General features: G+C 45.2%; 1 protein-coding gene across 1 annotated transcript in view; it reads right to left on the reverse strand.

Annotated features, from left to right (window-relative positions):
* Positions 1-13012, reverse strand: part of LOC121664427 (BTG3 associated nuclear protein) — a 105379-nt gene that overhangs the window by 57496 nt on the left and 34871 nt on the right. Inside the window, exon 5 of the mRNA XM_042027731.1 lies at positions 6867-7034. Within this exon, the coding sequence (XP_041883665.1) occupies positions 6867-7034 (168 nt within the window). The remainder of the gene's footprint in view (positions 1-6866; positions 7035-13012) is intronic.

Raw genomic sequence — 13012 nt, forward strand, 5'->3', positions numbered from 1 at the left:
CTTGACTTATTGATTTTAAACACACCTCCCACTGCAGAGTGGAAATGCCCCATAAAAGGGAATGTTAAACATTAAAAAAATGAGAGTTATCTTCATGTAACAGGGACAAAAACCACCAGGAAATCCTCAGTGGGATTTCCAGAGGGTAAAAACTTGCATTGGACACATCACAGATCCATTTTGAGGTTTTCCAGCCGCAGGGAAAGGATTCTTCTAAACCAAAGAGGCAAAAGGCAAGTAAAAAGGACAGAAATCATTATTTTTTAATATCTCTACTTAATACTCCAAGATTTATTCTGAAAACACACTGTTAGTTCTGCAGGAATGAGTTTTAATCCACTCAAATATTTTAATGGGAATGTTCTTTAATAAAATCAGCCATTTAAGGGGTTTTTTTTTCCCTCCTCTCTGCAAATGTTTGGGCAAGGAGATAATTTTGAGGTTTAGGTCTGAGCATGGGAACTGGGAACTCCAAACCACCAAGTTAATATTTATTTATTTATTTGTTGAAAAGTTGACTTGTTTAACAATTCAGGCAGCTCTGGTTCTCTTAACAAGCTGGAACACAGAATTCCAGGCACAAACTTCCACAGGAACTGAGGGAAACACAACAAATCCATGATTTTGCTGCCTGTTGGACTCACACCTTTAATCCCTCACATCTGAGCAGGTAACTGCACTGTTTGTAATTCCTTAAATGCAGCCTTGCTTGCTCCCTGTGCAATTCCAGCTTTTCCTGCACTGAATTTACTGCACAGAATTCCAGGTGGCATTGAGAAATCCCAACTGGCTGAAAAGTGCTGAACCTTGTATAAAAATTGCCCCATCAACCAAATAAAACTGGGATTTTTTCCAATTGGGATACCAGTGGCTTTGTCATGGTCACTGGAAGGAATGGATATCCCAAAAAAATCCTTACCTGAGTCTCTGTCTTTCACTTTCTCTCCCATTTCCATTACTTTATTCCTAATATTTGATGCAATTAATTTCTCTATTTTTTAATTTACAAACAGCATTTTGTTGGGATGACTGAGAAAATCCACTGCTACTCATCTGCTAGTTCAGGGCTCCCAACAGGATTCCCTCAGGATTTTAAGGGACAAATTCCCTCAGGATTCCAAGGGGCAAATTCCCCCAGGATTTTAAGGGACAAATTCCCTCAGGATTTTAAGGGACAAATTCCCTCAGGATTCCAAGGGACAAATTCCCCCAGGATTTTAAGGGACAAATTCCCTCAGGATTTTAAGGGATAAATTCCCTCAGGATTTTGAGGGACAAATTCCCTCAGGATTTGATCTTTCCATCTTATTTCCCAGTCTCTCCCTATGGAAGTCAACTGAGCTGAGTTACAACTCGCCCTCAGTCACACCACAGTGTGCAAATACCGAATCCTTCATTTATAATATTTATTTTCTGATTAAGTTATGCAATAAAAGATCATCAAAGAAATAAAACCCGCAGCAGGTAAATATATATTTATATGGGTTTATGATATGCACATATTGAAATACGTTTTTAACTGTAAGGCCCCGAAGTCTTGATTTTTAAGTCATTTTTGGCTTCAGAGGACAGAAATTATTGTGCTTTTTGGAGGTGCAAGAGGAGCCACAGCCTGGATGGAATAATATGGACCTCTCCTGTGGTAACCTATAAATTGATTTAATTTTGGCTTCACTGCAACAACCAAAATTGGGTTTTTTCTTTATTTTCTGGAAATTTCTGTAGGTTTTTTTTCTTCTTAGGAAGGAAGAAGAGAGAGGATTCAGCCACATCTAAAAACAACACATCCTGTATGAGTCTTGTTTTTCTCTTCATCTCCAAGCAGACAAAGGGAATATTTATCCATCTTTATAAACATTCCCCACTACAAACAAACACAACCATGAGGAGCACACACAGCTTGGGGAGAGGAGCTGTCAGCAGTGATAAATCCCTGGAAACCATCGAGCCTCACATTTCCAGTTTGGAGTCTTGGAGAATCCCTGGCAGGAGGAGCCACAGCTGAACTCCTGCTCAGAAATTTTCCAAGTTGGACACGAACCCAACAGCCCGTGCAGTGCCACGTTATCCATGGCATTCCCAAAGAGCCTTCAAGGATAGGTGGCTTCAACTCTCAGTTAAAATCACTTTTTAAGGCAAAACCTTTGGCATTTTCTAATCTGTCCCTACTCTGCTTCCTATTTATCAGTTGAGCATTTTCATTTTCACAGAATCATGGAATGGTTAAGGGTGGAAAAGACCTTTAAGATCATCAAGTCCAACTCCACCACCAAGGTCACCACCGACCACATCCCCTAGTGCCACATCCATGGGATTTTTGGACACTTCCAGGGATGGAGACTCCACCCCTGCCCCGGACAGCCCATTCCAATGCTGGACAACCCCTTCCAAGAAGGAATTTTTCTTGATATCCAACCCAAGCTTCCCCTGGTGCAACTTTAAGGACATTTGCTCTCATCCTGTCGCTTGTTCCCCGGGAGAAGGGACAGATTCCACAGCAGGAGGGATTCATGCTTAGGAATTCTGGAATTCAAAATCATTTTCCTGGCACCCAGAGCTCCACCCTCACACCTCTCTCACAACCAGGGATGCATCTCCTTGGTGTAGTCCCAGCAAGGGAAGGTTAATGGATGGATTAACCATCCTCGAACCCAAAAAAGCAGGAAAAACATTCCAGGACAATGGAAAAAAACCTGTGAGCTGCAAACCATCACCTGCCTCTGCCTCAGCCCCCAGCTGTGTGGAACAGCTCTGAGGATTTGGCTGTACATCCCATTTTTAATGTGACACCTCAGCACAGGCCTAAACCCACACAAAAATCCCAGAGTCAGGGAACTAATTAGAAATTCCAATATGGAAAACGGTGATAACAGCTTGAACAATCTGAAGAGAAATGAAAAGGAAGGAAGAAGGCACTTTTCAATTAATCCTCCTCCCAGACCCCTCATTTCCTACAGCCTTCCCTGCACAGACTCCAAGCCTTTCCAAAGGAATATCCAGTGAAATTTTCATGGCAGCCATGTGGGTGTCTCTGGCTGGGAAAAAACATGAGAAAAACACACCTTAGGTATGGAAATGTTGGCTCCAAGAGCAGAGCAAACCATGGCAATCAACACATCCTTTCCAAACAAAAGGCAATGGATTCAAGCAAAGAGCCTGGGAAAATCAGGAAAACCAACTTCTGCCTAGATTTAACAGTCAATTAAATATAGAAAAATCTTAATTAATATCTCTGGGGGTGAAGGATAAAGAAAATCCATTGTATTTTCCCACCAGGCTCCCCAGACATGATTTTCCCTGCAGGCTGATCCCCCTTGAACACCGAATTCCAAGCCCAAAGCCTTGGAGGGTCTGTGGGCTCAGCCTCCTGCTCTGCTGTCACTTCCAGAGTTAATTTTTCCACGTGATAAAACGAGCAGAGAGGGAATCTGTTGTCACTTTTAACCACACTCCAATCAAAGCCATGTGCTCCAGGAACTGTTAATCCCAACAAGCAGGAAAAGCCTCAAAGCTTTGACATTTCCAACAAGTGCAGAGGAGTGAATTTGAACAACAATCCTGCTGTGATGCAAATAATTCTGAATTATTTACGCTGTGGGCAATAATTCATAAAAAAATTAAAAATCCCAAATAAATGAGGTTGGAAGTGGCCTCTGGAGATTATTTTATCCTAATCCAATGTCCTTCCTCAAACCATGGGCAACCAGAAGTGATGCTTTTGGGCTGCATCCAGGTGGATTTTGATGTCTCCAGGGATGGTGACAACATGTTACTGGGTTCAGTCATCCTCAAAATTCCTCAGAGCCAGGGAAACCAAAGTCAGGGCACGGCTGAGTGATTTCAGGCTACCATATTTATATCTTTTTTAATTAGGTAAATTAATTGCTTCTAAAACCAGCTCTGAAATCCCAGTCCTCCCATTGATAGGGAAGGGTTTCCAACACTGCAGTGACCAGGATTTGGGAATATCTCAGGAAGTGTTCCAGGTTGGATGGGGCTTGGAGGACACTGGGATGGTGGAAGGCATCCCTGGAATGGGATGAGCTTTAAGGTCCTTCCCACCCAAACCAATCTGGGATTCCATGATTCTTGGAATAGGAGCCTGAGGAGAGCCAAAGTCAGAGCAGCTGGGAACAGCTCAGAGAATGTTATGGAAGAAACTCCAGTGCTGTATCCCCACATCCTTCCCAGGAAAACCTGATCCAGGTTTTCTGCTGCAGACAGCAGCGACCACGGCCCAGGAGCACCTGGAATCTGAACTGGGAGCTGGGACAGTGGCAAAGGCAGCTTCTCAAGCAGCTGAATTTCCAGGCTCACCTTAAATTGCCCCCTGAACCTGCCCTAAAACCCAGCTGGTGTCACCCTGCCCAACGCCCCGTGGGACAGCCCTGCTGCCGCAGCTCGGCCACGCAGAGCTGCTTCCCTGCAGAGCTGGGCAGTGCCACGGCGAGCTGGCAGCAGGAATTCTGCTCCTCTGCTGCACAGGATAATCAGCAACAGATGCCTGGGGATGGCGATGCTGTAATTCCACCGAGGGCTTCCAGGGATGTCCAACCACAGAGGCAGAGTCTGAGCGGTTTGTGAAGTTACCTGAGCACGGAGGTGGAATTACAGCCCTGGCAGGCCGCAGTTAAAACTGTGGGAATCCACTTTTTCCTTCTCTTTCTTTTCCCTAAATACTCATGCAGCCTCCCAACCTGCTCTCCTGTTTCTCCTCATCCCCCCTCCTTTCTCTCCAGGTGAAATCCCACTCCGGGTGGGTTTGGGGATGAAAAGGAGCTTCTCAAAGCGCCCCTGACTCTGCAGAGTGCTCAGATTTTATAAAGTCTGTGTTTTTCACAGCACTGAATTCCTCCCCCACCTTTCCAGCCTCCCAAAAAACGGTGCCAAAGCCACTCTGAGTAAGAGCAATATTTTAAAGAGAATTAACAAAGGCCTCTGGATCCACGGGAACAGTTCCCAGGACATTACCAAAGGCAGCTTTTAATATTCCTGCCTGGACTCTGCTCCTGCTGCACAGCCCAGACAGCCCTGCCAGGGACAGGCCAAGGTGCCTCGGCTGAGCTGGGACAAAGCCACCTCCACAGGGACAGGCAGCCACCTCCCTGCTACCATGGGATGGCTGGGATGAGCAGGTGCCATAAAAACTCCTGGGAAATCCTGGGATTGATGGAGCAGGGGCAGCCAGCTCCACTCTGGTTAAATGAGGCAGCCTGGACACCCCCCAAAATTCCAAGGTGGCTCCTGCAGAATCCCCTGAGTGTCTGTCCCTCCATGCTCCCACAGCACTGCTGAAATCCCAAAGGTTTGGGATGGTTTGGGCTGGCAAGGAATTAAAGCTCATCCCATGCCATGGGCAGGGACACCTTGCACAGCCCAGGTTCCTCAGGAGGGAATTCAGGTGTCTCTGTGCCCAGGGAACATTTTACTCACAAATCAGTTTAGTGGAACTGAGGGGGAAAATCTGAAGCTCTGTAGTTTCCTCTAAATTACAAATGAGCCCAGAGTCCTGAAACCCTGAAATTTGCAGGCTCTGACAGAGCCAAGTGGAGAACTGGATCGCTTGTGGCATCATTTTTTAAAATAAAATTGATTTCTTTTTCAATGCTTTAATTTTTTTTATAGGAACAATTTGAAATAAAGGAGAGAACACACAGGAGGAAAACACTGGAACCCAAAATCTGATCCAAAAGTGGAACTGAGGGGAAAAATCTCAGCTTAACCACAAGAAACCCACCCAAACTTACGATCCTACAGCCTGCAGGAGACAGGAACCCACTGACTCTGGGTTTTACATCTCTACACAGGTGTCTCCCAACCTCCAAAACAGATTAAAGCTGAATAATTTGAATAATAAATCTCAACACCACTCGAGGAGTACAGGCTAATGAGCACAGGCTGTAACATCCACTTACTGCTGCCTTTTTATCCTGAAATACTGATTGCTAAAAGACCGAAAGTAAAAAGCCCATCAACATAGAGGGCTTATGGTTATCATTACATTGATTAGTTGTTTTAATTCGAGAATTTTGAATGCAATTCCCTGTTCCAGCACATAAAATTTTCCATTGAAAGCAGATTTTGTCATTCTTTGCATGAGCTACAGTGGTTAGTGTTAACATGCAACCAAAAATTTTATGCAGGCAAATAAACTGACTTCCTTTTCTTTGGGCTGCCTTCCAAAGCCCTGGTTTTAATATATAATGTACAAATGTCCCAGAACACTGCTTTATATTAAAAGCATGAGCCAGAAATGTCCTCAGAGAACACTCCTGAGGTCAGGGTTTTTCAGTTGTTGTTATTATTCAGGCCTCCATACCTAGATGGAAATATGGAATCACCTACAGCACATTTCACATCTGCAGAGGAAAACACTTCAGGAACAGCATTTAGCACGTCCCACTGAATGGTGTGAACACTCAGGGAAGGATTTAGTCACTTGATTCCTCTTAGGAACAACAATTTCAGGGATATTTGGAATTTCTACTCAAAGAACTGAGCGTATTTGTAAAAATACAAACAAAGCTGCAGGAGCTGGATCCATGGGGGTGGACAGAAAATAGGGTTAGGGGGGATGCTGGGATGGAATTCTTGGCTGGGAGGGTGCTGAGGCCCTGGCACAGGGTGCTCAGAGAAGCTGTGGCTGCCCCTGGATCCCTGGCAGTGCCCAAGGCCAGGCTGGAATAACCTGGGATAGTGGGAGCTGTCCCTGCCCACTGGATGAGCTCTGAGGCCCCTTCCCACCCAAACCATTCCAGGATTCCCCATTCTCAGCACCTCAGCAAAGGCAGGCATCCAAATTAGCATTCAGGCCCCTTGGAAACCAACTGGGATTCATTGTTTGGGGGGAAAGGTTTGGTTTTTACCTGAGCCACTGTAGGAGGAGGATGAAGGTGTTCTCCTGGAGAAGCTTTTCACAGCCAGGCTCTGCCCTCGCTGCTTCCTCCTCCAGGCTGTCCTGCACTTGGAGTCAATGCTCTGCTTGATGCGGTACCAGTCCGACTCTGTGATGCCAAATTTGTAAAACAGGTGGCCTGGAATTATGGAAAAAAGGGATAAAAATCAGCACAGACCTGGATTTTCCAGAAAACATGGACAGGATACAGCCAGTCCCACACACGAGGTCACCAGCAGCTCTGAGCAGGCTCTGTGCCTGTGCAAAGACCCCCCAAAGCTGTGAAGTGATGTGAATTCAACAAAATTTACTCCCAAAATTCAGTAATCATTCATCTGCACAATTCTGGATGTAAAAAATGCCAGCAGTCCATGGAATTTTATCACCTGCACTGGGATCCGTGGAAGCTGCGCTGTTACAGCCAAGCTGTGCCAAAGCGACAGGAGGATCCAGCACTCCAGAGCCAAAGCTGGATGAAGGATTATTTCTCACTGATAGTGCCCCACAACAAGTCTGATTGTAGGAGTACAAAACTGCCTCCTACTGAAGTAGGAAACTGCATAAAATGCCCTATAAAGGGAAAAAACATCAACTCTTTTAAAGCTCAGTTCAAAATTGACCCGAATCCAGTAAAAACACAACACAAAATGAGGATCCTCGGCAAAGTCACTCCCAGAACTGAGGCACTTTAAGAGCCACAGGATGCCCTTTGCAGCCCTCGGTGCTAAGTTGCCAAAGTGTTCCATAAACACGGCGAGGACTGGCTTTAAAACTGGGAATTTAACTGGGAATGTTGTGCACTGTCAGCTGCTCTGAGGGCCTTGAATTATTCCACACTTTCACCATTTCATCGTGAACTTCTGAGGGGTTTGGATTTTCCTAAGGCACCAACACTTGAGAGCAAACACCTCCTAATCCTCATGGCTGCAGAATTAAAAAAAAACCCTGAAAAATCCATGATTTGCCCATCTGAAAAAGAGGGAGAGGGATTTTTTATATGGACAGGACAAGGGGGAATGGTTTTAAACTGACAGGGGATGGGTTAGGTGGGATATTGGGAAGGAATTGTTCCCTTTGAGGGTGGGGAGGCCCTGGCACAGATTCCCAGAGAAGCTGTGGCTGCCCCTGGCAATGTCCAAGGCCAGGTTGGAGCACCCTGGAATGATGGAAGGTGTCCCTGCCCATGGCAGGGGTGGAATTAAATGAACTTTAAGGTCCTTCCCACCCAAACCATCTTAGGATTCTCTGATTCTATGAGGTTTAACCCCCCTAAATCCAAACAGAACTCTCTGAACATTTAACAGTCCCTAAACCTTCAGTACTTCTAAATTCAGATGTGCAGCACTGAATGTGCCAAGGCTGCCTTGGATGCTTTTACTCTACAGGACAAAGCTTAAAGAATCTCTAAAATTCTCATTTTCCTTTCTCTACCCTGCAAAGTAAAAGAATCTTTTCCACTTTTCCACTTACTGGGCTTTCCATCTCACTCTCAGATGGGCTCCTAATCCTGTGAAGGACTTGCTTAAGCTGTTGTATACAGAATCTAAAGAACAGGATATGGGCTGCTCCTGCAAGACAAATGGTTTCAAGCCTGGAGCCACAAAATTCCAGGTTTGCACAACCTAAAAGCTCTGTAGTTTCCTCTAAATTACAAATGAGCCCAGAGTCCTGAAAGTCTGAAATTTGCAGGCTTTAACAGAGCCAAGTGGAGAACTGGATCTCTTGTGGCATCCTTTTTTAAAATAAAATTGATTTTTTCAATGCTTTCAGAGCAATTTGAAATAAAGGAGAGAGCGCACAGGAGGAAGACACTGGAACCCAAAAATCTAATCCAAAAGTGCTTTAAAAACCTCAAGACTTCTCACTTTTAAGCGACAGCAAGAACTCAGAGAACTTTACAACCCTGTGTGGTGTCTCCAAAATGGGGAAGGAGGGAAATGGGCTGAAATTCCCATGTGCTGCCGTGCAGGAGTTTCCTTTCCACAGGTGCCAGCATTTCACCCCTGAGCCCACCCTGCTCAGCCTCAGCCTCTCCCAGGGTGCGTTCCCAGAGGAGGAAATGCCCAGCAGTGTTTGCAGAGCTGTGTTTGAGCTCCTGCCCCACCCTCAGGAGCTACACAGGCGCCTGGGAGTCCCTCAGAAAACACCAGCACGGGCTCTGAGGGGGCCTTTGGAGAAAAAAGCCCGAATTTCACTCCTAACTGCATTTTCATGGCTTTCGTGGTGTGTGCTGCCCTGGTCAGGGGCTGGACTGCAGGCAGGGAAAATCCCAGGGAAAAGCTGCCTGGCTGGGAATTTTAACTATTCCAGTGTAATCCATGGGGTATTCCAGGATGCTGCTTGGTTCAATCCATGGGATATTCCAGGATGCCACTTGGTTCAATCCATGGGATATTCCAGGATGCTGCTTGATTCAAAGAGAAATCAAAGCGATATCGATTATTCAGGACAGGAGGCTCAGGTGCAGTGTGAGGAAGAGGCCGAGCACCAGAGTGGGACACAGAACATCCCCAAAAGTGCTTTATTGAGGGAAGGCAGGAAAAAACCCTCTGCAAACTGCCCGAGGGCAGGGTTAGATGGGATATTGGGAAGGAATCCTTCCCTGGGAGGGTGGGCAGGCCCTGGCACAGGGTGCCCAGAGCAGCTGGGGCTGCCCCTGGATCCCTGGCAGTGCCCAAGGCTGGGTTGGAATAACCTGGGATAGTGGAAGGTGTCCCTGCCTGTGGCAGAGACTGGGATTGGATAAATTTTCAATCCCTGCATCCCGAACCATTCCACGATTCTCCCTCCTGATCCAACTGATCATTTAATCAGTGTGATAAGGAATGGCCAGAAGATGCTGGCAGAGACACCTCCATGGAGAGAACACAGCTCCAGAGGAAACCATGGAAAACAGACAACAACCTAACCAGGGCAGGGGCAGACAGGAAGATTTTGGCTGCAGAGCGCTAAAACATCAGGCACAGATTTACCAAACCAGGCATCCTCATTTCTTTCCCGTAATTCATGAAATTCCCAGTTGCTGTCAGAAGTGTCAAACTGCTTTTTACCACAACTGCAGACCCAGCCACGTGCAAATCAGGCCTGAAAAATTAACCCTAAAGCACAAAGATAATTGATAGAAAAGTGTAATTAACTTCAGGCGTAAAATCACTGCAGCTGCTATCACAAGCTAAAATGTTGTTTCACAACCAGCTCCTCAGCAAGACATTTCCTACCAGGAAAAATCTCAGCCTAACGGCAGTGGAGGAGTTTTCAAGCAGATAAAAAGTTCCCAGTGCCATTAAAAAGATGATTTACCTGCAGCAGAGAGAGAAATCCCCCAAACATGTGCACACAATAGCAGAGAAGTGGAGCGTGCTGACTCTGTTCCCTATCCACACACGATTCCAGGCAGGAGAGCTCCCAGCTGCCTCATTCCCAGCATGTCAGACACCAAACACGCTCAGAAAAGCAGGATATTGGAAATGAGACCTTTCACTTAGGGAAGGCCATAGGAGAAAAGACAGGAATGCTTCAGGGAGAAGGGATTTGACTTTTTTTGGACCATTTACTCTCCAAAGCAGCATCAAATATGGACATTTTACAGCGCAGAGCGTCCACGAGCCCCAGAACAACACATAAAAAATCCAGTCAGGAATAGAAATCAGCACTTGGACAAAAAGACAGTATTTTGGAAGATAAAAGAAGAATAAAAGCACAAGATTTAGATGATTTAAGACTGGCTGAGTGTGTTTTTAGGGATCTTTTCATCGATGGTGTCTCTAAAAAAAAAAAAAGCGTCCTTGTTTTTAAACACAAAAGGCCCCAAATTTGCTTTTTTGGGGGAAGAGCCTCATTTCCTAAACAAAGCTTTCCATGAAAAACACACCAGAGACTTAAAAATAATTCAGTGATTTAATAAATGGCAGGAGTTTGGGTGATTTCTACAGACCAGAGAGATCCTGGCTGCAGCTTGCGAGACAAAAAGGGCTGCAAAGAGAATTCAGGGAGACACAGGGGGGAGAAAAGGGGGAAATCAAGGATCAACATTCCAATCTTAGCAAGGAAAAGCTCAGGAAGAAGGAAAAAAATCAGGGAAATTCAAGTCAGCTTTAAAAGCCAACAGGTGCAGCATGCTGAGCAGTGCCTTCCACTGCCTAGATGAGAGAAACAGGGAGAGATTTGGGGAAGTTCAATTAAAATTTAAAAAGCAACACAACCAGTTCTGAAATAAATCTTTCAGTGGCTCTTAAAGGAAATAAAAAACCTTGGAAATGCAAAGAAAAAAAAAAGATTTGGTTTGGTGCAAACACAGAGATTGTGTCAGAAATGATTCAACGCTCCCAAATTTTTGGAGGATCTGATGTACAAAATAAGGAGAGAAAGGGTTGGGGTTTTCTAAAAACCAGGATTAATTATAAACTAAGGAAATCCCAGGAAAACAACGTCCCTGAGGAAGTAATCCTCTCTTTCTTAAAGGTCAGAAGTCAGGGAGCAGACAAAACAATCCCCACAAAACATGAAACTGTAAAGAAATCCAATTAAGAACAAATTGAGGAGGAGGAGAAGACATCTGCGAGATCAAAACCAGACATGAAATATCCATCCTGATCCCGCACTCAGAACCAGCTCCCAAAAAACAAACTCCACGTCAGGAGTTCCATGTGCACACTCCGAGTTTGTGCTGCTTCCCAGTCTCCACAAATCCCAGATTTCCTTAGAAAATTAAAAGGTAAATCAGTATTTTCATGGACTTGGCAGAGTTAGGCTGAGGTGGCCCAGAAATTCCTGCTGGTTTTGGTGCATTTGGAAAGATTTGGGAAAGTGCAGCACAGAATCCGACAGCCACGTGTATAAAATAAAGATTTATTTATATTAAATACAGAATCCAAGCAGATTTGGGTCACTGCTCCTTCATTTTCCAATTCCCTCTAACTTTTAAAATCTAAAGAAAAGCAACAGGATGGCGAATTAATCATTTAAATGTGATGGACAGAATCCTTTTAAATTGACAGGAATATGATGGATACTACCAGAAACAAAGGCTTCAGCTCCTGCCTGCTTGGAGAGGAGAAGGGGCTGATTTTTGGGGGTTTTGGCTCCCAAAATTCATTTTTTCTCAGCAGGGTCATACATTTGGAGTCGTTTTGATTAAACCAAGAGCACATGACAGCAAAATCTGCTGCTCTGAACACTGGGGGAGCAGAGGAAAAACTGAAGCACCTCTGGAATTCCTCCTTGAGCCTTCAGGCTTTGATTCTCCAAACCTCATCCAGGGCTTGCCCTGCCCATATTGAAATCATTGGAAAACAGGAATTGTTTACTCGTGTCACAGCTGGGGGGGATGATCTCCACAGCTGGGAGGCACTTCCCCCTTGGAAATTCGGGATGTTTCGGGTTTGGGATGCAGGAGGGGAGGGCTCATGGAAAACTTGGGGATGGCAGAGCCTTGGAGGCTCCTCCAATGTCACACGCCTGGAAATCCACCCTGTCAACAAAAATCACTTTCCATGACATTGCTCTTACCCACCACGTCCAGAAAGAGACAGGAGGAGCTGTTGGGAACTTGGAGAGAGGGAGGAGGAAAAGCAAATTCAGCTACCAAGTCGTTACTCTGTTCATTAATATTTATTTAGAATATTTGTCTGAGTTTTTCATCTTTAACAAGTCATAGATTCAGAGGAGATGGGGAAGTTTTAATTATTTTAAATGCCTTTGTTCTTCGAATTAAAAGAACCCTACCAGAACTTGCAAAAATAAAAAATTCAAGTTAATTAGGACCTAGAATTTCCAAATTCCACCAAGGAATCCTGTTCCAGAGCTGGAGAGCTCCTACACTCACTCACACCTCAGCACCTCTCTGGAAACGCAGCCAGGCTATTTTTACCTATTTTACAACAAGCAGAACCCGTTTTATTCCGATTTATGGAAGGAGCCATCAGCATTCAAATATTGCCATCTAGTGGGGTGTCAGATTCCCAGTCTGGGAGGCTGCGAGTCGAATGGGAAGAAATCCCCCCAGCATGGAATTGTGCTGTGCCAACTCTTTCCAAAGGCTTGGGAAGGGCAGCAGGGGCTGTGTGAATCCAGCAGGGAGTTTTCCTTGGCGGCACATGCTGGGCGCTTGCCATCCCA

Source organism: Corvus kubaryi, unplaced genomic scaffold (genome assembly GCF_017639235.1).
Source record: "Corvus kubaryi isolate FWS band 111438036 unplaced genomic scaffold, C.kubaryi_AGA036_p1.0 37300, whole genome shotgun sequence".
Classification (NCBI taxonomy): domain Eukaryota; kingdom Metazoa; phylum Chordata; class Aves; order Passeriformes; family Corvidae; genus Corvus; species Corvus kubaryi.